This window comes from Ranitomeya imitator, chromosome 10 (genome assembly GCF_032444005.1).
Source record: "Ranitomeya imitator isolate aRanImi1 chromosome 10, aRanImi1.pri, whole genome shotgun sequence".
Classification (NCBI taxonomy): Eukaryota; Metazoa; Chordata; class Amphibia; order Anura; family Dendrobatidae; genus Ranitomeya; species Ranitomeya imitator.
In genome coordinates this window covers 40646761-40668905 of record NC_091291.1, presented here as the reverse complement: position 1 = coordinate 40668905, position 22145 = coordinate 40646761, and the positions used below count along the sequence as shown (strand labels likewise).

Sequence of the window (22145 nt, the reverse complement as noted above, 5' to 3'; positions counted from 1 at the left end):
TTGGTGCATTTAAAGAATCCCAATCTAAGGCTGGTATGGAGAAATACAATGATTTCCATCAGTGTCTGGACTATATTTTCATCCGTGCTTGGTCAGGGTCAGTTTTTACAAAGAAAAACAAAAAGACTTGGACACATGACCAGCCCTATCTACTACCAGTTCAATCACAGGTGGAACTTGTGCGTGAAAAGTGGACTTTTGGATGAGCCCGAAAGTGGATTTTTTTTTTATCTTGATGGCGTTGGCAACTTCCTACTGAAATTTCTATGATGCCAAGAACTGTAGCCCTCCTCCTCCTGATTGTAAAGGAATAAGAGTGTGTGACACTTGTGGATCATGGACGCACTGCACAACGCACCTGGCTTACCCTCGTGGGGCGTAACTAAGCAGCTACCTGGTTTTCACTGGAGCCCCTGATGGTGAGATCAGGCTTGTGTGGCAGGTAGCTGCCACGTACCACTCCAGGGATAGAGGACAGGACAGCCGCTGAGCCGCTGATACTGGTACAAACTGTGCGGCTCTGGATAGCAAACAAGATGGCCACTGGTACAGACTGTGCGGCTCTGGGTAGCGGACAAGATGGCCAATGGCACAGACTGTGCGGCTTGTAGCAGACATGAAGGCCAATGACACAGACTGTGCGGCTCTAGGTAGCAGACAAGATGGCCAAAGGCACAGACTGTGCAGCTCTGTGTAGCAGACAAGATGGCCAAAGGCGCAGACTGCGTGGCTCTGGATAGCAGACAGGACAGCTACTGATACTGAAACAGACTGTGCGGCTCTGGATAGCAGACAGGACGGCCACTGGTACTGGTACAGACTGTGCGGCTCTGGATAGCAGACAGGACAACCACTGGTACAGATTGTGCGGCTCTGGATAGCAGACAGGATGGCCACTGGTACTGGTACAGACTATGTGGCTCTGGATAGCAGACAGGACAGCCACTAGTACTGGTACAGACTTTGCAGTTCTGGATAGCAGACAGGACAGCCACTAGTACTGGTACAGACTTTGCAGTTCTGGATAGCAGACAGGACAGCCACTAGTACTGGTACAGACTTTGCAGTTCTGGATAGCAGACAGGACAGCCACTGGTACTGGTACAGACTGTGCGACTCTGGGGAGCAGACAGGACAGCCACTAGTACTGGTACAGATTTTGCAGTTCTGGATAGCAGACAGGACAGCCACTAGTACTGGTACAGACTTTGCAGTTCTGGATAGCAGACAGGACAGCCACTGGTACTGGTACAGACTGTGCGGCTCTAGATAGCAGACAGGACAACCACTGGTACAGATTGTGCGGCTCTGGATAGCAGACAGGATGGCCACTGGTACTGGTACAGACTATGTGGCTCTGGATAGCAGACAGGACAGCCACTAGTACTGGTACAGACTTTGCAGTTCTGGATAGCAGACAGGACAGCCACTAGTACTGGTACAGACTTTGCAGTTCTGGATAGCAGACAGGACAGCCACTAGTACTGGTACAGACTTTGCAGTTCTGGATAGCAGACAGGACAGCCACTAGTACTGATACAGACTTTGCCGTTCTGGATAGCAGACAGGACAGCCACTGGTACTGGTACAGACTGTGCGGCTCTGGGGAGCAGACAGGACAGCCACTAGTACTGGTACAGATTTTGCAGTTCTGGATAGCAGACAGGACAGCCACTAGTACTGGTACAGACTTTGCAGTTCTGGATAGCAGACAGGACAGCCACTGGTACTGGTACAGACTGTGCGGCTCTGGATAGCAGACAGGACAACCACTGGTACAGATTGTGCGGCTCTGGATAGCAGACAGGATGGCCACTGGTACTGGTACAGACTATGTGGCTCTGGATAGCAGACAGGACAGCCACTAGTACTGGTACAGACTTTGCAGTTCTGGATAGCAGACAGGACAGCCACTAGTACTGGTACAGACTGTGCGGCTCTGGGGAGCAGACAGGACAGCCACTAGTACTGGTACAGACTTTGCAGTTCTGGATAGCAGACAGGACAGCCACTAGTACTGGTACAGACTTTGCAGTTCTGGATAGCAGACAGGACAGCCACTAGTACTGGTACAGACTTTGCAGTTCTGGATAGCAGACAGGACAGCCACTGGTACTGGTACAGACTGTGCGGCTCTGGGGAGCAGACAGGACAGCCACTAGTACTGGTACAGATTTTGCAGTTCTGGATAGCAGACAGGACAGCCACTAGTACTGGTACAGACTTTGCAGTTCTGGATAGCAGACAGGACAGCCACTGGTACTGGTACAGACTGTGCGGCTCTGGATAGCAGACAGGACAACCACTGGTACAGATTGTGCGGCTCTGGATAGCAGACAGGATGGCCACTGGTACTGGTACAGACTATGTGGCTCTGGATAGCAGACAGGACAGCCACTAGTACTGGTACAGACTTTGCAGTTCTGGATAGCAGACAGGACAGCCACTAGTACTGGTACAGACTTTGCAGTTCTGGATAGCAGACAGGACAGCCACTGGTACTGGTACAGACTGTGCGACTCTGGGGAGCAGACAGGACAGCCACTAGTACTGGTACAGATTTTGCAGTTCTGGATAGCAGACAGGACAGCCACTAGTACTGGTACAGACTTTGCAGTTCTGGATAGCAGACAGGACAGCCACTGGTACTGGTACAGACTGTGCGGCTCTAGATCGCAGACAGGACAACCACTGGTACAGATTGTGCGGCTCTGGATAGCAGACAGGATGGCCACTGGTACTGGTATAGACTATGTGGCTCTGGATAGCAGACAGGACAGCCACTAGTACTGGTACAGACTTTGCAGTTCTGGATAGCAGACAGGACAGCCACTAGTACTGGTACAGACTTTGCAGTTCTGGATAGCAGACAGGACAGCCACTGGTACTGGTACAGACTGTGCGGCTCTGGGGAGCAGACAGGACAGCCACTAGTACTGGTACAGATTTTGCAGTTCTGGATAGCAGACAGGACAGCCACTAGTACTGGTACAGACTTTGCAGTTCTGGATAGCAGACAGGACAGCCACTGGTACTGGTACAGACTGTGCGGCTCTGGATAGCAGACAGGACAACCACTGGTACAGATTGTGCGGCTCTGGATAGCAGACAGGATGGCCACTGGTACTGGTACAGACTATGTGGCTCTGGATAGCAGACAGGACAGCCACTAGTACTGGTACAGACTTTGCAGTTCTGGATAGCAGACAGGACAGCCACTAGTACTGGTACAGACTGTGCGGCTCTGGGGAGCAGACAGGACAGCCACTAGTACTGGTACAGACTTTGCAGTTCTGGATAGCAGACAGGACAGCCACTAGTACTGGTACAGACTTTGCAGTTCTGGATAGCAGACAGGACAGCCACTAGTACTGGTACAGACTTTGCAGTTCTGGATAGCAGACAGGACAGCCACTGGTACTGGTACAGACTGTGCGGCTCTGGGGAGCAGACAGGACAGCCACTAGTACTGGTACAGATTTTGCAGTTCTGGATAGCAGACAGGACAGCCACTAGTACTGGTACAGACTTTGCAGTTCTGGATAGCAGACAGGACAGCCACTGGTACTGGTACAGACTGTGCGGCTCTGGATAGCAGACAGGACAACCACTGGTACAGATTGTGCGGCTCTGGATAGCAGACAGGATGGCCACTGGTACTGGTACAGACTATGTGGCTCTGGATAGCAGACAGGACAGCCACTAGTACTGGTACAGACTATGTGGCTCTGGATAGCAGACAGGACAGCCACTAGTACTGGTACAGACTTTGCAGTTCTGGATAGCAGACAGGACAGCCACTAGTACTGGTACAGACTGTGCGGCTCTGGGGAGCAGACAGGACAGCCACTAGTACTGGTACAGATTTTGCAGTTCTGGATAGCAGACAGGACAGCCACTGGTACTGGTACAGACTGTGCGGCTCTGGGGAGCAGACAGGACAGCCACTAGTACTGGTACAGATTTTGCAGTTCTGGATAGCAGACAGGACAGCCACTAGTACTGGTACAGACTTTGCAGTTCTGGATAGCAGACAGGACAGCCACTAGTACTGGTACAGACTGTGCAGCTCTGGAGAGCAGACAGGATGGTCACTAGTACTGGTACCGACTGTGTGGCTCTGGAGAGCAGACAGGTCAAGTATGGAAGATACTGGTTAGACAACACTGGATCAGGGACAGAAAAAGCGGACAAGGGGACATAGCAGCAGATGTTGCTCAGGCACCTCCCAACAGGTGAAGGTGCTTAAGTAGCAAGTGTCTGCCAGCTATTGGCTGGGGGCACATTAGAAGAGTGTGCACTGTCTCTGTAAGACACAGGGAGTGTGCGCCCTAAGAGCACTACCAGAAGACGTGCTTGGCGTGCACAGGCCCTGGGGCGTGGGAGTAGAGACAGGAGACGCAAAAGGGTGGCTAGGGCAGTGAGAGAGTCAGCGTCCCTCCCGGGGGAGGGTAGCAGAGACACACAGGGATGCCGCCTCTACAGAGTGTAAACACTGGGCATGGCGGTCTCCATCTACAGTGCTTCCAATTTATTGAGTTAACACCCTTCCCCTCTGTACCCTTTTCAGTATAGGCGTTGAGCGTGTTTAGTGCATCCGCAGACACAAGATATTTTGCTGCCTGTATCTGCACTTGCACTAAACACATTCAGCACCTGGACAGAAGTGGATGCAGCTGAGCAAGCAGTCACTGGGGTAAATCAGCTGGAGCTATGAACCCAGAGATTGTCGATTCCAGTGTTTTATCTCTTAATGCACAATTGGGCTTAAACTTAAAGGAAATTTTAAATTTCAGTGTTTTTTTTTAATTAAAAATACAAATTAGAAAGCTTGGAATTTTCACATATGCATGCATGTAACGCAAAATCTGATTGAAAGAATAGGTGATTTTCAAACCTCTTTAATTTTTAATCCTTTAGAGAATGAACATTACACTTTGTGTCCCAGTAGTGTGTGTGCCGCATTATTTTGACTGTGCGGCTAGTTAAGAGTTATTTTTGCACCTTTCAAGAAAACATGTATATTCCCTAAAGCAGGGGTCCCCAACTCCAGTCCTCAAGGCCCACCAACATGTCATGTTTTCAGGATTTCCTTAGTCTTGCCCAGGTAATAATTGCATCACCTGTGCAATGCAAAGGGAATCCTGAAAACATGACCTGTTGGTGGGCCTTGAGGACTGGAGTTGGGGACCCCTGCCCTAAAGAATAGAAAAACACAGCTTGCATCATCATTTTCTCTCCATTGCTGAAATGAATCAGACGGATCATTTTACAAACAACTCCTATAGTCTACAACAAATTCCCATTGATCTGCTGACATTTAAAAAGAATCCTTTACCAAAAAGTCTTTGTTCTGTGTGTGTATAATGCATTTGTAGAATTGATTTTCACTTTTTCGCTATTAAAAGGGTTGTCCTTTTTTGCACAAAATGGCTCCACGGTCAGAAAATGCTTTATAATAACAAAATAAGCATTGACCTGTTCCTGCCCTGGTCACCCCAGCTCTGCGTCTCTGCTGCTCCCTGGCGGTCTTTGTTTATAGGGCTGTGGGGATGGAGTTGAAGACATTTTAATGTTTTCCCAATAATAAATTGGTGGTAGAGATATATTTTTAGACTACAACTAGACATTTGGGTAATTATGTGTTGCATGGTGTTAATTGATGAAGGTCCTATCTGTAACAGATCATAATTGGTTATATGGCTGTCGGGGGTATCATTTTGAGAATTTGAGTTCTTTAAATATAAATCTAATCTGCAGCTTTGCCTTTCTGTATTGGCATTGATAAATGCGACATAGGCTATTAAATACATAACAAAAAAAAAGCTTTCTTGGCACCGGAAAATGGAGATTATCCCCTGCCATTCATTTTCTCCTGGGAAATAACTTATTATCAAGAAAACGATGCACATCTTGATGCAATTTCAATATTGTCTGGGTTCTGGGAAATTCTACAAGTCACAAAAGAAAAGTAAATCTTTAGAATATGGCAGCATCACCATTTCACTCATTCATTGCAGACGTTAGCTTTGTCTACATTAGCATACGGTGTGTAGAAAAGTAATTTGTCTAAATCAGGAGTGTCATTTTCACCAAAGGCTACATCCACATTATGGTTGCCTTCAAATGGCCGCTTGTAATTGTAAGGGCTCATGTAGACGTCCGTGCAACATGGTACGAGCACGGACTGCAATGCACAGACTGGCCATTGGCTATAAGAGAGCTGTACCTGGGAAGCAGGGATATAAGAGAGCTGTCCCTGGATAGTTGGGCTAAGAGAGCTGTCATTAAGTAGTTGGGCTAAGAGCATTGTTTCTGAATAGTAGGACTATTAATTCTGTTCCTGGACTGTAGGGCTAAAAGCGCTGACCATGGGTAGTAGGGTTAAAAGAGCTGTTCCTGGGTAGTAGAGCTAAGAGAGCTGTCCCTGGGTAGTAGGGCTAAGAGAGCAGCCCCTGGGTAGTAGAGCTATGAGAGTTGTCCCTGGGTAGTGGGGCTAAGAGTGCTGTCTCTGGGTAGCAGGACTAAGAGAGTTCTCCCTGGGTAGTAGGGCTAAGAGAGCCGTCCCTGGGTATTAGAGCTATGAGAGTTGTCCCTGGGTAGTAGGGCTAAGAGAGTTGTCCCTGGGTAGCAGGACTAAAAGAGTTCTCCCTGGGTAGTAGGGCTAAGAGAGCCGTCCCTGGGTATTAGAGCTATGAGAGTTGTCCCTGGGTATTAGAGCTAAGAGAGCTGTCTCTGGGTAGCAGGACTAAGAGAGTTCTCCCTGGGTAGTAGGGCTAAGAGAGCTGCCCCTGGGTAGTAGGGCTAAGAGAGTTGTCCCTGGGTAGTAGGGCTAAGAGAGTTGTCCCTGGGTAGTAGGGCTAAGAGAGTTGTCCCTGGGTAGTAGGGCTAAGAGAGTTGTCCCTGGGTAGTAGGGCTAAGAGAGTTGTCCCTGGGTAGTAGGGCTAAGAGAGTTGTCCCTGGGTAGTAGGGCTAAGAGAGTTGTCCCTGGGTAGTAGGGCTAAGAGAGCTGCCCCTGGGTAGTAGGGCTAAGAGAGTTGTCCCTGGGTAGTAGGGCTAAGAGAGTTGTCCCTGGGTAGTAGGGCTAAGAGAGTTGTCCCTGGCTAGTAGGGCTAAGAGAGTTGTCCCTGGGTAGTAGGGCTAAGAGAGTTGTCCCTGGGTAGTAGGGCTAAGAGAGTTGTCCCTGGGTAGTAGGGCTAAGAGAGATGTCCCTGGGTAGTAGGGCTAAGAGAGTTGTCCCTGGGTAGTAGGGCTAAGAGAGCTGCCCCTGGGTAGTAGGGCTAAGAGAGTTGTCCCTGGGTAGTAGGGCTAAGAGAGTTGTCCCTGGGTAGTAGGGCTAAGAGAGTTGTCCCTGGGTAGTGGGGCTAACAGTGCTGTCTCTGGGTAGCAGGACTAAGAGAGTTCTCCCTGGGTAGTAGGGCTAAGAGAGCTGCCCCTGGGTAGTAGGGCTAAGAAAGTTGTCCCTGGGTAGTAGGGCTAAGAGAGTTGTCCCTGGGTAGTAGGGCTAAGAGAGTTGTCCCTGGGTAGTAGGGCTAAGAGAGTTGTCCCTGGGTAGTAGGGCTAAGAGAGTTGTCCCTGGGTAGTAGGGCTAAGAGAGTTGTCCCTGGGTAGTAGGGCTAAGAGAGTTGTCCCTGGGTAGTAGGGCTAAGAGAGCTGCCCCTGGGTAGTAGGGCTAAGAGAGTTGTCCCTGGGTAGTAGGGCTAAGAGAGTTGTCCCTGGGTAGTAGGGCTAAGAGAGTTGTCCCTGGGTAGTACAGCTAAGAGCGCTGTCCCTGGGTAGCAGGACTAAGAGAGCTGTCCCTGGGTAGTACAGCTAACAGAGCTGTCCCTGGGTAGCAGGACTAAGAGAGTTCTCCCTGGGTAGTAGGGCTAAGAGAGTTGTCCCTGGGTACTAGGGCTAAGAGAGCTGTCCCTAGGTAGTAGGGCTACGAGAGCCGTTTCTGAATAATGGGGATAAGAGACCCGTGCCAGACTGCTCCTTATGCTAAGTACTGACTTAATGACTGCGCTTGTGCAGCACCCACTAGGGCCGTGGGGCAATCGGAACCGGGTCGGACGGTTCTTAAAGGGGTAGTCACAGCAGTGGTGACCCGGTCCGTGGCCCTGGGAGCGCAATAAAAGGAAATGAGGGAATGTTGATGATAAAGTTTGTAGGGGATAAAGGGGAAATGTTCTTGACGCTACCTGTGGTACTTGGCCAGAGATGGCCGATGCTGCTAAAAGGGACCACTGGGGCTTATGGTGTTGCAGCAGAGTTGGTATATCTCCCCACAGGTAGAGCTTAGTCCCCAGGGCAGTTAAAGGTGATTTGTAAAGTTCTGATGGTGGTAGTGGTGCAGGGCAGGCGTCGCAGGAAAGAATTGAGAGAACACAGCAAGATGCAGTTTTCACGTTTTACTTACAGTTCAGATGTTATTCCCCAGATAGGGTGCTGTGTCCTCCAGGCTAGTGGTCCAGGAAACTCTCCAGTAACTTGGGGCACCTGTCCAGAACCCCCTTTTTATATGCCTTTCCTGGCTGTCTCACTGCGCTGGCTGTCTCTTCTCCCGTCCTGCGCTTCACACCCAGTGTCCCGAGTCAGTAGATGCGGGTCCTGTCAGGTGACGTCTTCACTGTCCCCTTGACCCTCAGTGTCCACCTTTTCATCAAAGTAGGTGTGAGATTGGCTGCCGTTCTTACAGACAAGACAGCCTCCGGGTTCCTACTTGAGACCTGTAGTTCCTCTACTAGATCAGGGGCCGGTTCCCCTTACTGCGACCTGGTCCCTCCACGTGACACTGGTCAGCCTGGATGCAGGCCCCATGGGTGGCTTCTGCACTTCCCATGCCCCTAGGACCCTTTCTTCTTCCTGGGAGCTTCTCTCCCTTCTTTTGTCACTTTCATGCTGGGACGAGCTCCTACCACCTCCAGTCCCCAGCTGCAGCTCTCTCTCACACGTCTGCTCTCTTTTCTTGCCTCCAACAGACTGCTCAACTCCTCCCTTCTGTCTCTCCTGACAACTCGACACTCTCCACACACACCTTCTACCTAATCACTCCTTGACCTGGGCAGATCTAGTGTTAGGTGTAAGTGTTAGGGTCCTGTACAGTGTTCCCTCCTTACCAGAGAGTTGGGGTACCACACCTCTGGCTGAGATGCATTACCTCTGTGGCAACTGGAACTCCAGAGGCGCCACACTTGCTCTGATTCAAAGATGTAACCACACATTCTGGTTGACTGAGGTCACTGCATTCACTGTTTTTGCTGGCTGACTGCATTCACGTTGTTCACTGTTTGTATTGGACGACTGCGTTCACTATTTGTGCAGGCTGACTGCATTCACTCTTTGTGCTGACCGACTGCATTCACTGTTTGTATTGGATGACTGCATTCACTCTTTGTGCTGGCAGACTGTGTTCATGGCATTCACCTTTTGTGATGGCTGACTATATTCACCATTTGTGCAGGCTGACTGCAATCACTGCAATCACCATCTGTGCAGGCTGATTGCTCTTGCTTCACACATTGTTCACTCACAAAGATGGCACCCACTAATTGTGCTGGCTTTGCCTCCTCTTTTCACCTCTCGTGGCATCATGTCAGATTCCAAAATCGCATCTGCTCCCTGTGCGAGCTCTGCCCCCTCTGCTAAGCCCTAGCTGTGTTACCATAAAAGGTAGCCAGTACTTAGTACACGGGGTTGAGTTGGCACGGGGGGGCGAGTGCCATCTTAGATTCTGAGCTATGGCACCGATTGACTATCCATATGGGGGAAAGTGGAGAACTGGTCCTCCTGTGTCCTGACCTCGTGAGCCACAGAAAATGATATGGTGGGCCAGATTCGGCCCGCTGGCCTTGAATTTGACACCTCAGGTCTAAAATAAGTTTTTGGAAAATCTTTTTTGATTCGATCTGTTTCATCTATTAGAATGACTCTAATGCTTAGAATTCTGGTAAGAAAGTTAGCATATTAGAAATTAAAGGGTAATTTTCACTGGATTTGTTTATTTAAACTGGGTACCTTCTTCAATTGGTGCACCTCCACTGATTCTGGAACATTTTTCTTTTTCTTCTGTGCCCCTCTACTCCAAAGTTATGCCCCCCAGTAATAATGGTGCAAATTTTTCCTTCAGCCAACTGGGCGTATACCACGGAAGTTCTCTGTGGTCCTTTTGCTTTTTGCCCTCTGTCGCTGTCCAATCAAAACATGGCGACACCCACAGAGAAGTTCTGTGTTATAAGTTCAGTTGGTTGAAGGGAAATTTTCATCTTTATTACTAGGGGGTATAACTTTGGAACCGAAGCAAAAGAAAAACTGTTCCGGAATCCGTGGAAAAGTGGCAATCGGAGGAGGTACCAAGGTTAAGTAAAAAAATCATGTTATTGCTCCTCTTTAAAGAGGTTCTCCACTTTGGACAATCCATACTTGTTAGAGAAGTGTCTTGACAACAAATAAGTTACAAAATGTCCTACTGGGAGATCCGTTATATTCTATGGAAAATACTGGTAGTAATTGCTTAATTTTCCTGCAGCGTCATCAATGAGGCATGTGGAAACAGGTAGCAGAGGTACTGGAAGTCGCAGGCTGCAAGCAGACCTCAAGGAAACCACAAATAGGTAGCAGAGGTACTGGAAGCTGCAGGCAGACAGGAGACATCCTGGAGACCACAGACAGGACTCTGGAACGCTAAAGTCTTAAAGGGAACCTGTCACCCCGAAAATCGCGGGTGAGGTAAGCCCACCGGCATCAGGGGCTTATCAACAGCATTCTGTAATGCTGTAGATAAGCCCCCGATGTTACCTGAAAAAGGAGAAAAAGACGTTGTTAGGGTTGGCGGAACGCACCAAATACAGTATATAATTTATTAAATGGAATTGGTGCGTTCGCAACCCGGGATCCACCGTGCAGGAAAGCACCTGCTGCTAAATAATGGCGGCTCTATATCGCCATATATACCAACTCTGTTAGCTTCACAGAGTAACCGCGAGAGGAAAGCTCTGTGCCCTGTTAGACTTTCACAGAGGCACAGGCCAACTACCCAGATGTGAGCAGTGAGTGGTCATGCATGCATACAAAACTCCTCGCCGGAGATGCCAGCATTCTAGGGGCTTATTTCAGCCGGGTCCCTGAACACACTTAAACACAATCTCCTCGCCGGAGGTGCCAGCATTCTAGGGGCTTATTTCAGCCGGGTCCCTGAACACATTCAAACACATGACCACATTGGCGCAAAGCATATAGCATAAGACGATACTAGCGCATGGCCGTGCGGTCATGCGCAGTTTATATAGTTGCAGCACAGGAAGCTGCTACTGAAGTTTTTGCCCTTTCAGGACCTTCCAGAAGGACCAATGGAAAGTGCTGCAGTACCTGAGCATGTTTTGCCCTTTCAGGACCTTCCAGAAGGACCAATGGAATGTACTGCAGCACCTGAGCATGTGACCGAACATGTGGCCCTCGACCTCCAATGGGAGACCCTGCCCTGGGCATGCTCAGTGTGAGTAAACAAGGACTTAGTCCCAGAGAGGCTCGCTCGCCGCAGATCAGTGCAGGGTACCATAGGAAAGCCAGAAAAGGCAGTAGTGACCCTATGCACCGAATCAGCCCCAGCGAGACGCTGGGAGCGACGTCTCCGCTGAGCAGAGCCCACTGCGGCCGATACCGAATGGGAGACCGCAGCAGACACGGATCGAGATTCCCCCTGTGCAGCAGAGGAAACTCGACTCGTAACATTACCCCCCCTCCTAGGCCCCCCCCTCCCTGAGCCCGAATGTGCTCCACAGGCTCCCAGGTTCTATCCTCTGGGCCGTGACCCTTCCAGTCCACCAGATAAAATTTCTTGCCACGTACCACCTTGCACCGCACAATAGCATTCACCTAAAACTCATCCGTGGATGAACCCGATGTCCCAGCAGATGACTCGGAAAACCGGGACAAATGAACAGGCTTTAAGAGGGAAACATGGAAAGTATCGGTGATACCAAGGCGTGGAGGAATAGCCAAACGGTAGACCACAGGGTTGACCTGTTCCAGAACTTTAAACGGGCCAATGTAGCGAGGAGCAAACTTAGTGGACTCAACTCGCAGCCTGATGTTACGGGCGGAGAGCCACACTAAGTCGCCAGGAGCAAAGACCGGAGCGGGGCGCCGGTGTGTATCAGCCGAAACCCTCATTCTCTCCTTGGAGGCCTGGATGGCATCCTGTGTGCGGTCCCAGATGTCACGTGCCTCCACCGCCCAGTCTGCCACCCTAGAATCGGTGGATGACACGGGCATGGGCACAGGGACACGCGGATGCTGGCCGTAATTAAGGAGAAAAGGAGTTTGACCAGTGGGTGTCTCCGGTCCGCTGAGGCACCTCCCATCTTCATTACAAGACGTCCTCTTCTGATCTTCAGCCACGGCTCCGGCGCAGGCGTACTTTGCTCTGCCCTCTTGAGGGCAGAGGATAGTACTGCAGTGCGCAGGCGCCGGAAAGGTCAGAGGCCTGGCGCCTGCGCACTGCAGTACTTTGTCTGCCCTCAACAGGGCAGAGCAAAGTACGCCTGCGCCGGAGCCGTGGCTGAAGATCAGAAGAGGACGTCTTGTAATGAAGATGGGAGGTGCCTCAGCGGACCGGAGACACCCATCTGACCTGACCAGCAGCGGGACCGCCCCTGGGTGAGTATAATATAACGTCTTTTTCTCATCTTTCAGGTAACATCGGGGGCTTATCTACAGCATTACAGAATGCTGTAGATAAGCCCCTGATGCCGGTGGGCTTACCTCACCCGCGATTTTCGGGGTGACAGGTTCCTTTTAATACCAAAACACAGCTTTATATAGGATCAGGCAGATGATCACATGGGATCATACCGGGCCATCTTTAAAGCCCGATGTGGAGCACAACAGAGTCTAGCAGACTCGGGTGAGGGAATCAAAGCCTGTATCTTGGACTGGTGCGTAATACCATCCCTTTATTACCTAAATTTTCCAGCAAGGTATATGGAAAACATTTTTTAAGTTGGACAATCGCTTTAACTAACTATGCACTTCCAAAGGTGAACTCATATTTTAAGTTTTCCTTAATGGGAGGTCATTTCTGGAGACACTCACCTGACATAACACCTCATACGCAAGTCATAAAACATTGAGAGACTAGAATAATGAGAGGAACGCCAGATAGAAGGAAAATCCTAGCCCATTTAGTCATCATGGAGAGAACGGTATCTCTGCTTACTATCCTCTGTATCTGAGCTCTCAGAGAAATGTCACTGATCTTGAAGGTGGTGACTGATGATGATGATCTCCGCAGCTCCCTCTGTAGGGTGTCATAGACGGCTCAGTACTTTTCTTTTTATTATCTTGTTTGCCTTATTGTATGTCTTCCTGTTTATCTGATTATATATTTGTTTTCAGCTTCTTTTCCTTTTTTTTTTTTTTTGCTATGACTTCTGTCTTTTTTAGCTCATGGAATTTTTTTTCTGTTTTTCTTGTAGCAAGAAAAGTTGGGAGATATCTGTTTCTCTCTGAGATACGTGCCCACCGCAGGGAAACTTACTGTGATTGTCTTAGAGGCCAAAAATCTGAAAAAGATGGATGTAGGAGGACTTTCAGGTATGCTGAAACAAATCAGTATGAAGAAACTAATTTTGTAACAAAACCCTTTACAGTCCATCAAAGAAGTATAACGTGAGACAGATCCAAAGGGTCATGGACGTACCCCATTGACTTTAGAGGGGTTGTCCCATCTTGTCCCACGACTCTGTAAATCACTGGACACACTTTCTCTTAAGTTTTCAGAACTTCCAGACACGTGACTAAAGAGAGCCATGTAAGTGTAGCAGCCTTTCCATCTTGACCATGATTGATGGGACGCTTTTCTGGAGAATGGTGTAGATCCCATCAGTGGACATTTAGGCCATGTCCTAAGGATAACCTCCTATAAAAAAGACATCATAAACATTCTAATATCAAATGATAGTCTTGGTTCTTACCTCTGTGCTCTGTCTTCACAAATAGCATTTATTTTACAATTGATTCTTAGCAACATTTTCTTGAATAATTTTTTTTATTAGATCCATATGTAAAAATTCATCTGATGCAAAATGGCAAGAGGCTCAAAAAGAAAAAGACAACTATTAAGAAAAATACCCTGAATCCTTATTATAATGAGTCATTCAGTTTCGAAGTTCCTTTTGAACAAATCCAGGTGAGTTATTATGTTGTGCAAAAGAGCACTTACTACCTGAAAGTGGAGGTAGATATTCAGCAATGTGAATGTGCAGTATTATCGGGCTGTGGGGTGTTATTTTTAGGCTGGGGGGCCAATATCCATGGCCTCTTAGCAGCCTGAGAATACCAGCTCCCAGCTGTCTGCTTTAGCTTGGCTGGTTGTCAAACATGGGGGTGACCCTACTCAGTTTTTTCCACCTCTATTCTTGATAACCAGCCATTATAAAGCTGACAGTTGAGGGTTGCGGTCCCCATCTGTCCATTTTGCGTGGCTGATCATCAAAAATACAGGGGAACCTACGCCGTTTTTAAAATTAATTTATTTATAGCACTGTTTTTAGTGGCAGCAGGCGTAGGCTGATGGGAGTAGTACTCATAACAGCTCACACCTCTGTGAACGAAGGTAAACATTTTACCTCCGGTCAGGACTGCGGGCTCATGCTGTCATCTGACAGTGTGGAAGCCGCAGCTCTCTGACCGGTGGTAACAAACTTACCGCCGATCAGAGCTACCGGTGTTTCCCGTGCAGTCTTGCAGATAACAGAGCGAGAACCACCCATTATTCGGGGTGCTGAAACCAAATAGTGGGTGTTCAATATGGACTCTGAACTTTACTGTTCGGGTTCACCCATCTCTATTAATATGTGTGCATTCTGCCATTTTTTTCATCCTATATGATTATAGGCTAAGTTTTAACTTTTTTCCTTTGGTTCTGGAGAACATCACCTTTTGGACCACTGAGGACTCTTCACTGGGACTGGAGTGCCGAGTTCCTTTTTCTGTCCCATATGACCAGTGATAAGTCATAGGTGGGGTCCTGTTCTAGAATTAGCATAGGATCCAGGATTTCCAATGAGAACACATTGACCCACCCAAGAATTAGTGATACTGTCGGAGTCTTTATTTCCGCATGGATATTACATCTTCTTGTCCTAACGTCTTGATCATTTCTAATATCTATATTTTTACTCCGCAGAAAGTGCAGGTGGTTCTCACAGTACTTGATTATGACAAGTTGGGCAAAAACGAAGCTATTGGAAAGATCTTCGTGGGCTGCAACGCTACAGGGACTGAGCTCCGTCATTGGTCCGACATGTTAGCTAATCCCAGGAGGCCTATCGCTCAGTGGCACACTCTACAACCGGAGGAGGAGGTGGACGGCGCCCTTGGAATGAAGACTTCATGATGGCACTTGCTGGGTGTGAATGAGTGGGAGTGTCTGCGGGCGCTGGGTGGTACTTGGGCTCCACGCGCTGCCCTGTGTATATACTTGTTCAAAGCTGTAGCTGTGACATAGCTTTGAGAAACCTCCTGTTTCGTGGTTATTTGTAAATGACTAAAATATTTATATGACTTGGCCAAGAGGCAGTATCCTTTTTCAAAATATCTCAGCTGGTTTAGTTTGAAAACTAAAAAATACTTGAACTGATAATTTAAAAAAAAAACAAAAAAAAAAAGTCTTTTATTATACGTTATAACGCGTAGGGAATTCCTATATGCATTTTTACAACTAAAAAAAAAAATATTTGCAATGTTTGGATTTTAGATACCATATTTGTAGTTTGACCAGTATAGCATTAGAGACTTTGCCTTAAAATTCATACAGGTGAAGTAAAGAGGGTTCTTAGAAATAATTACACAAGCAAATTAGGGAAGCCGTCCTCGGCATGGCTGCCATGTGGACTATGGTGATGGCAAGATATCATTTCTTAAGACTTTAATTCCTGCCGCCGAGTTACTGAAAAAAAATAATAGCTACATAAAAAGTGACTTTCTAAATTCCCTCTTTTTTTCCGCAACTTCCTATTTGATGGCACTTCTTTTGCAAGACAGGATACTTTTAAGCGAAGCATCATCCAGGGGCACTGCCGCAGTGCCTGTCCCCTCCCTGAAATGACGCGTCATCAGTGACCTTTGTTTCAGGGGGCTGGGCTAATCCTTGCACAATGTGCACAATGACAGTGCGCTCACAATGACAGAGCGCACTGTCAGTGTGCGTTGTAAGATGAACACCTGGCCACATATGACGTCACTGAGACTAATCCAGCCCTTGAAACGAAGGTCACCAATGATGCATGTTCCCGTACTGACTCTTAGTTTGAGTATTCCAGCATGCACTGGGATTGTCAGCTGAAGCATCATCAACAAGGAAGTTCTAAAAAAAAACCAGCTATGGTAGATAGTGTAGTTAGGGAGGGATAGTGAATTTTTAATTAAAGTATATTAGAAAATAGATTAGATTTTGACATTAAATGAATGGGGTTCTAGGAGGAAAATTCACCTTTTAAGTAAATGTATAGAAGTTGTCATAGAAAGTTCTATCTGCTACGCAAAAGATTGTGGCTCCGCTCTTCATAGACTGGTTTCCCAATGAGTAGTGTTAAAAAAAAAGTAAGAAAATCTGTTCTGCATTCGAACAGAAATGTGTAAGAACAATTCTGGAATTAAGCTCTGCACTTTAGGTTTTAAAGAATATGGACATAGTCAGGGGCATTTTTTTACTTAAATGCATGTATTTTTGGCTAAAATTCATTTTTGGAGTAGGATTTAATGAAAGGGAATCTATCAGCAGGTTTTTACTATAGAATCTGAGAGCACCATGTTGTAGGGGCTAAGACCCTGATTCCAATGATGTGTCACTTACTAGGCTGTGGGTTTCTGTTTCAATGAAATCAGTGTTTTATCAGCAGGAGATTATCACTATGGAACTAGGTGTCTCTGCTTCCTGGTCACACCAGACCTCAATCACCAATTTGCAGCTTCCTGGCAATTTACATTGTGCACAGAAAGCAGCCAATCAGTGATGTGGGCGGGGTTATACCGAGCTCTGCTAGATCTGCAGCAGAGAAAACTGTGATTATATCACAACTGTTGCACCCAGTAAACTAAGGAATACATCACTGGAATCAGTGTTTCTGTCCCTACATCATGCTGCTGGTGAAATTGTGCATTATAATGAGCTAGTGGACTGTGAAGGGCCCATATACTGTTCACGCACAGGGGCCCTTTTCTGTCTGCGTCTGCCTGTGTAAGGACTGTCCATTGAGTCGTAGAGGGAGCCCTAATAAATGGAGGTTGTCATTGTAATAGAAGTATTTGAGACAGTAACTAGATGATCAGGAATATGAATTAGTTTTTCATCCCAAAGCAGCAAAGTGCATCTTTCTCCATTGTCTCATCTTCTTTCAATAATTAGCAAAAAAGCAATAAAATGATTACAACAGAATCATACACATTATACTATATACTCCATTTTTAATTATCTTGAATAAGTTTACCTGTAGCTGAATTTTCTCCACCTAACATATTATTAGGACACATCCTTCGAAAAAGAGCTACGGTCCATCGTAAGCCCTCCAAAAATGAAAATTCAGTTTGGATTATAGATTGAACCTCCAAAAGCTTCCTCCTTCTAAATCAATATTGCTTGGGAGGGATACCTAATTTCTATGACTAAAAACAATCTGTAGGGAGATTTTTGCTATATAATCAGAGAGCAGCATGATATAAGGGCAGAAATCCTGATTCTATTGATGTGTCACTTACTTAGCTGTGTTTTGCTGTTTCAATAAAATCAGTGTTTTATTATCAGGAGATTATCACTACAGGACTAGATATTTCGTACCTCCTAGTCCAATCACATCTATCAACAGGAGATTATTACTACAGGACTAGATGTCTCGTGCCTCCTAGTCCAATCACATCTATCAACAGGAGATTATTACTACAGGATTTGATGTCTCGTGCCTCCTAGTCCAATCACATCTATCAACAGGAGATTATCACTACAGGACTATATGACCCATGCCTTTTAGTCCAATCAAATCTATCAACAGGAGATTATCACTACAGGACTAAGTATCTCGTGCCTCCTAGTCCAATCACATCTATCAACAGGAGATTATTACTACAGGGACTAGATGACCCATGCCTTTTAGTCCAATCAAATCTATCAACAGGATATTATCACTACAGGACTAAGTATCTCGTGCCTCCTAGTCCAATCACATCTATTAACAGGAGATTATTACCACAGGACTAGATGTCTCGTGCTTCCTAGTCCAATCACATCTATCAACAGGAGATTATTACTACAGGACTAGATGTCTCGTGCCTCCTAGTCCAATCACATCTATCAACAGGAGATTATCACTACAGGAATAGGTGCCTCAGGCTTCCCAGTCCAATCACATCTATCAACAGGAGGTTATCACTACAGGACTAGATGTCTCATGGCTCCTAGTCCAATCACACCTATCAACAGGAGATTATTACTACAGGACTAGATGTCTCGTGCCTCCTAGTCCAATCACATCTATCAACAGGAGATTATCACTACAGGAATAGGTGCCTCAGGTGTTGTAAACAGGTAATTCAGAACGACAATGGACCTAGTGGTTAAGAGCACACAAGTGACTTGATAGTTACTAACATAGGACGAGCTCTGAGACGTGGAAACTCTGCTGACCGCAATCCCTAATCCTATCATACCACACTAGAGGTAGCCGTGGATTGCGCCTAACGCTCCCTATGCAACTCGGCACAGCCTGAGAAACTAACTAGCCCTGAAGATAGAAAAATAAGCCTACCTTGCCTCAGAGAAATACCCCAAAGGAAAAGGCAGCCCCCCACATATAATGACTGTGAGTTTGAGATGAAAATACAAACGCAGAGATGAAATAGAATTAGCAAAGTGAGGCCCAACTTACTGAACAGACCGAAGATAGGAAAGATTGCTTTGCGGTCAACACAAAACCCTACAAACCACGCAGAGGGGGCAAAAAGACCCTCCGCACCGACTAACGGTACGGAGGTGCTCCCTCTGCGTCCCAGAGCTTCCAGCAAGCAAGAGAAACCAATATAGCAAGCTGGACAGAAAAAATAGCAAACAAAAATAACACAAGCAAAACTTAGCTTATGCAGGAAAGACAGGCCACAGGAACGATCCAGGAGGAAGCAAGACCAATACTAGAACATTGACTGGAGGCCAGGATCAAAGCACTAGGTGGAGTTAAATAGAGCAGCACCTAACGACTTAACCTCATCACCTGAGGAAGGAAACTCAGAAGCCGCAGTACCACTCATCCACCAAAGGAAGCTCATAGACAGAACCAGCCGAAGTACCACTCACGACCACAGGAGGGAGCTTGGCCACAGAATTCACAACACTCAGGCTTCCCAGTCCAATCACATCTATCAACAGGAGATTATCACTACAGGACTAAGTGTCTCATGCCTCCTAGTCCAATCACATCTATCAACAGGAGATTATTACTACAGGACTAGATGTCTCGTGCCTCCTAGTCCAATCACATCTATCAACAGGAGATTATCACTACAGGACTAGATGTCTCGTGCCTCCTAGTCCAATCACATCTATCAACAGGAGATTATTACTACAGGACTAGATGTCTCGTGCCTCCTAGTCCAATCACATCTATCAACAGGAGATTATTACTACAAGACTAGATGTCTCGCGCCTCCTAGTCCAATCACATCTATCAACAGGAGATTATCACTACAGGACTAGATGACCCATGCCTTTTAGTCCAATCAAATCTATCAACAGGAGATTATCACTACAGGACTAAGGGTACCGTCACACTATACGATTTACCTACGATCACGACCAGCGATATGACCTGGCCGTGATCGTAGGTAAATCGTAGTGTGGTCGCTGGGGAGCTGTCACACAGACAGCTCTCCAGCGACCAACGATGCCGAGGTCCCTGGGTAACCAGGGTAAACATCGGGTAACTAAGCGCAGGACCGCGCTTAGTTACCCGATGTTTACCCTGGTTACAAGCGTTAAACTAAAAAAAAACAAACAGCACATACTTACATTCTGGTGTCCGTCAGGTCCCTTGCAGTCTGCTTCCCGCACTCAGTGACTGCCGGCCGTAAAGTGAAAGTGAAAGCACAGCCGCTGTGCTCTGCTTTCACTTTACGGCCGGCAGTCACAGTGCGGGAAGCAGACGGCAAGGGACCTGACGGACACCAGAATGTAAGTATGTGCTGTTTGTTTTTTTTTAGTTTAACGCTTGTAACCAGGGTAAACATCGGGTAACTAAGCGCGGTCCTGCGCTTAGTTACCCGATGTTTACCCTGGTTACAAGCGAACGCATCGCTGGATCGCATCGCTAGATCGCTAGATCGGTGTCACACACACCGATCTAGCGATGACAGCGGGAGATCCAGCGAAGAAAGAAAGTTCTAAACGATCTGCTACGACGTTCAATTCTCAGCAGGATCCCTGATCGCTGCTGCGTGTCAGACACAGCGATATCGTAACGATATCGCTGGAACGTCACGAATCGTACCGTCGTAGCGATCGAAATGTTATAGTGTGACGGTACCCTTAGTATCTCGTGCCTCCTAGTCCAATCACATCTATCAACAGGAGATTATTACTACAGGACTAGATGTCTCGTGCCTCCTAGTCCAATCACATCTATCAACAGGAGATTATCACTACAGGACTAAATGTCTCGTGCCTCCTAGTCCAATCACAACTGTCAACAGGAGATTACCACTATAGAACTCAAATTCTCGCGCCTCCTCGTCCAATCACATCGCCACTACTGGTTAGCAGCTTTCTGTTACTAAACAGTGTACATGGAAATGTGACAACCAGTGGTGTGGGCGGTGTTACTCCGGGCTTAGCATTCTGAGCTCTGCTAGATCTGCAGTAGAGAAAACTGATTCTATAATATCTGCTGCACCCAATTAGCTAAGTGACACATCTCTGCAATCAGTGTCTCAGATCCAACATCATGCTGCTCTCAGATTCCGTAACCTTCTAAAATATTCCCTTAAAGAAGGGATATAGTGACCCAAGAGCAACTTTATGGTACGTAACCTTGGAAATCCTACAAAATTTAGTTCCTATAAAAACTAAAAACAACTCCAGTTCCGAAAAAAAAAAAGGTTTCGCCAAAACATAGTTTCATCAGGAGATTTAGACAACTTATGGATTTATGGTATATAGGCACATTCCCTTCTGTCAATAGGAAACTTGTATACAAACTATAATTTTCATTTAACTGAACTAACGGAATAAATGCAGGGATTTAGCCTATTGTTATGTTTACTTATACAAAGTCTTTATACTGTACCTGCTACTCACTGCCACTTCCAATAGTGCTATTAATTACAGAAGAGAAACCACTGCAAGGTTGGACGTTAAGAGAGAAAGGATTATGCCTCTTTCTACAGCTGTCAAGGGTATCGTTGTCGGGGGTGTCACCACAATAAATACATTACTACATGAACGTGAAGGAAAGTGTATTCGCTTCCAGATGACTGATTGTGACAATCAACATTCTATTCTGTTTTTTTATTTTCTTTTACAGTCAATGGAAAAATAGGACTGTACGGAAACAGTCAAGCACAATATGTTTGAAAGCAGGGAATCTTTACAATGGTCGCGTCCCCACTTGTTGCCTTAGTTACTAAAATGTGCAGATCTTTAAGTGCAAAAAATATATATATACGGTATATATGCTTTGTACCCATATAGCAGATTTTTTGCTCTTCTTGATCTCTTTTTTTTTAGACTCCTTTAGATTGTAAGCTCATAAGCAAGGCTGCCATCTGAAATATCTGGGCCCCATAAAGAAAAAGGATCAGGACCTCTGAAGGTGCCCAATCACCATAGATATGACCAAAAGACAATGGAACCCAAAATTACAGTATTCTAAAGCCCACCAAACAATTTAGATGATTATGATCCAAAAGATGGTTGGGCCAATCGTTCGGCTGTCTTCTATCTCATCTGGCTCTCCCATGATGAGCGCTGCCATGTTCTCGATGAGAAAGCCAATGCCGGACATCTCCGGGGGCAGCTTATAGGGTATCTAGAGAGCAAAAGGATCAGTAGACCGAAATCGGACAAGCCGGATCCATAACTCCTAAACAATTAGTTGTCCATAGCTCCCATTAAAATTAGACCG

The 22145-nt window shown here is 46.7% G+C and overlaps 1 protein-coding gene across 2 annotated transcripts in view; it reads left to right on the top strand.

Annotated features, from left to right (window-relative positions):
- Nucleotides 1-15934, top strand: part of SYT5 (synaptotagmin 5) — a 245708-nt gene extending 229774 nt beyond the window's left edge. Inside the window, exons 7-9 of one of the 2 annotated variants that reach the window (XM_069742798.1) lie at nucleotides 13458-13575; nucleotides 14037-14170; nucleotides 15170-15934. In XM_069742798.1, coding sequence (XP_069598899.1) covers nucleotides 13458-13575; nucleotides 14037-14170; nucleotides 15170-15379 — 462 coding nt within the window. In that variant the 3' untranslated portion in view covers nucleotides 15380-15934. The remainder of the gene's footprint in view (nucleotides 1-13457; nucleotides 13576-14036; nucleotides 14171-15169) is intronic. The other variant, XM_069742799.1, reaches the window with a different exon arrangement.
- The last annotated feature ends 6211 nt before the right edge of the window (nucleotides 15935-22145 follow it).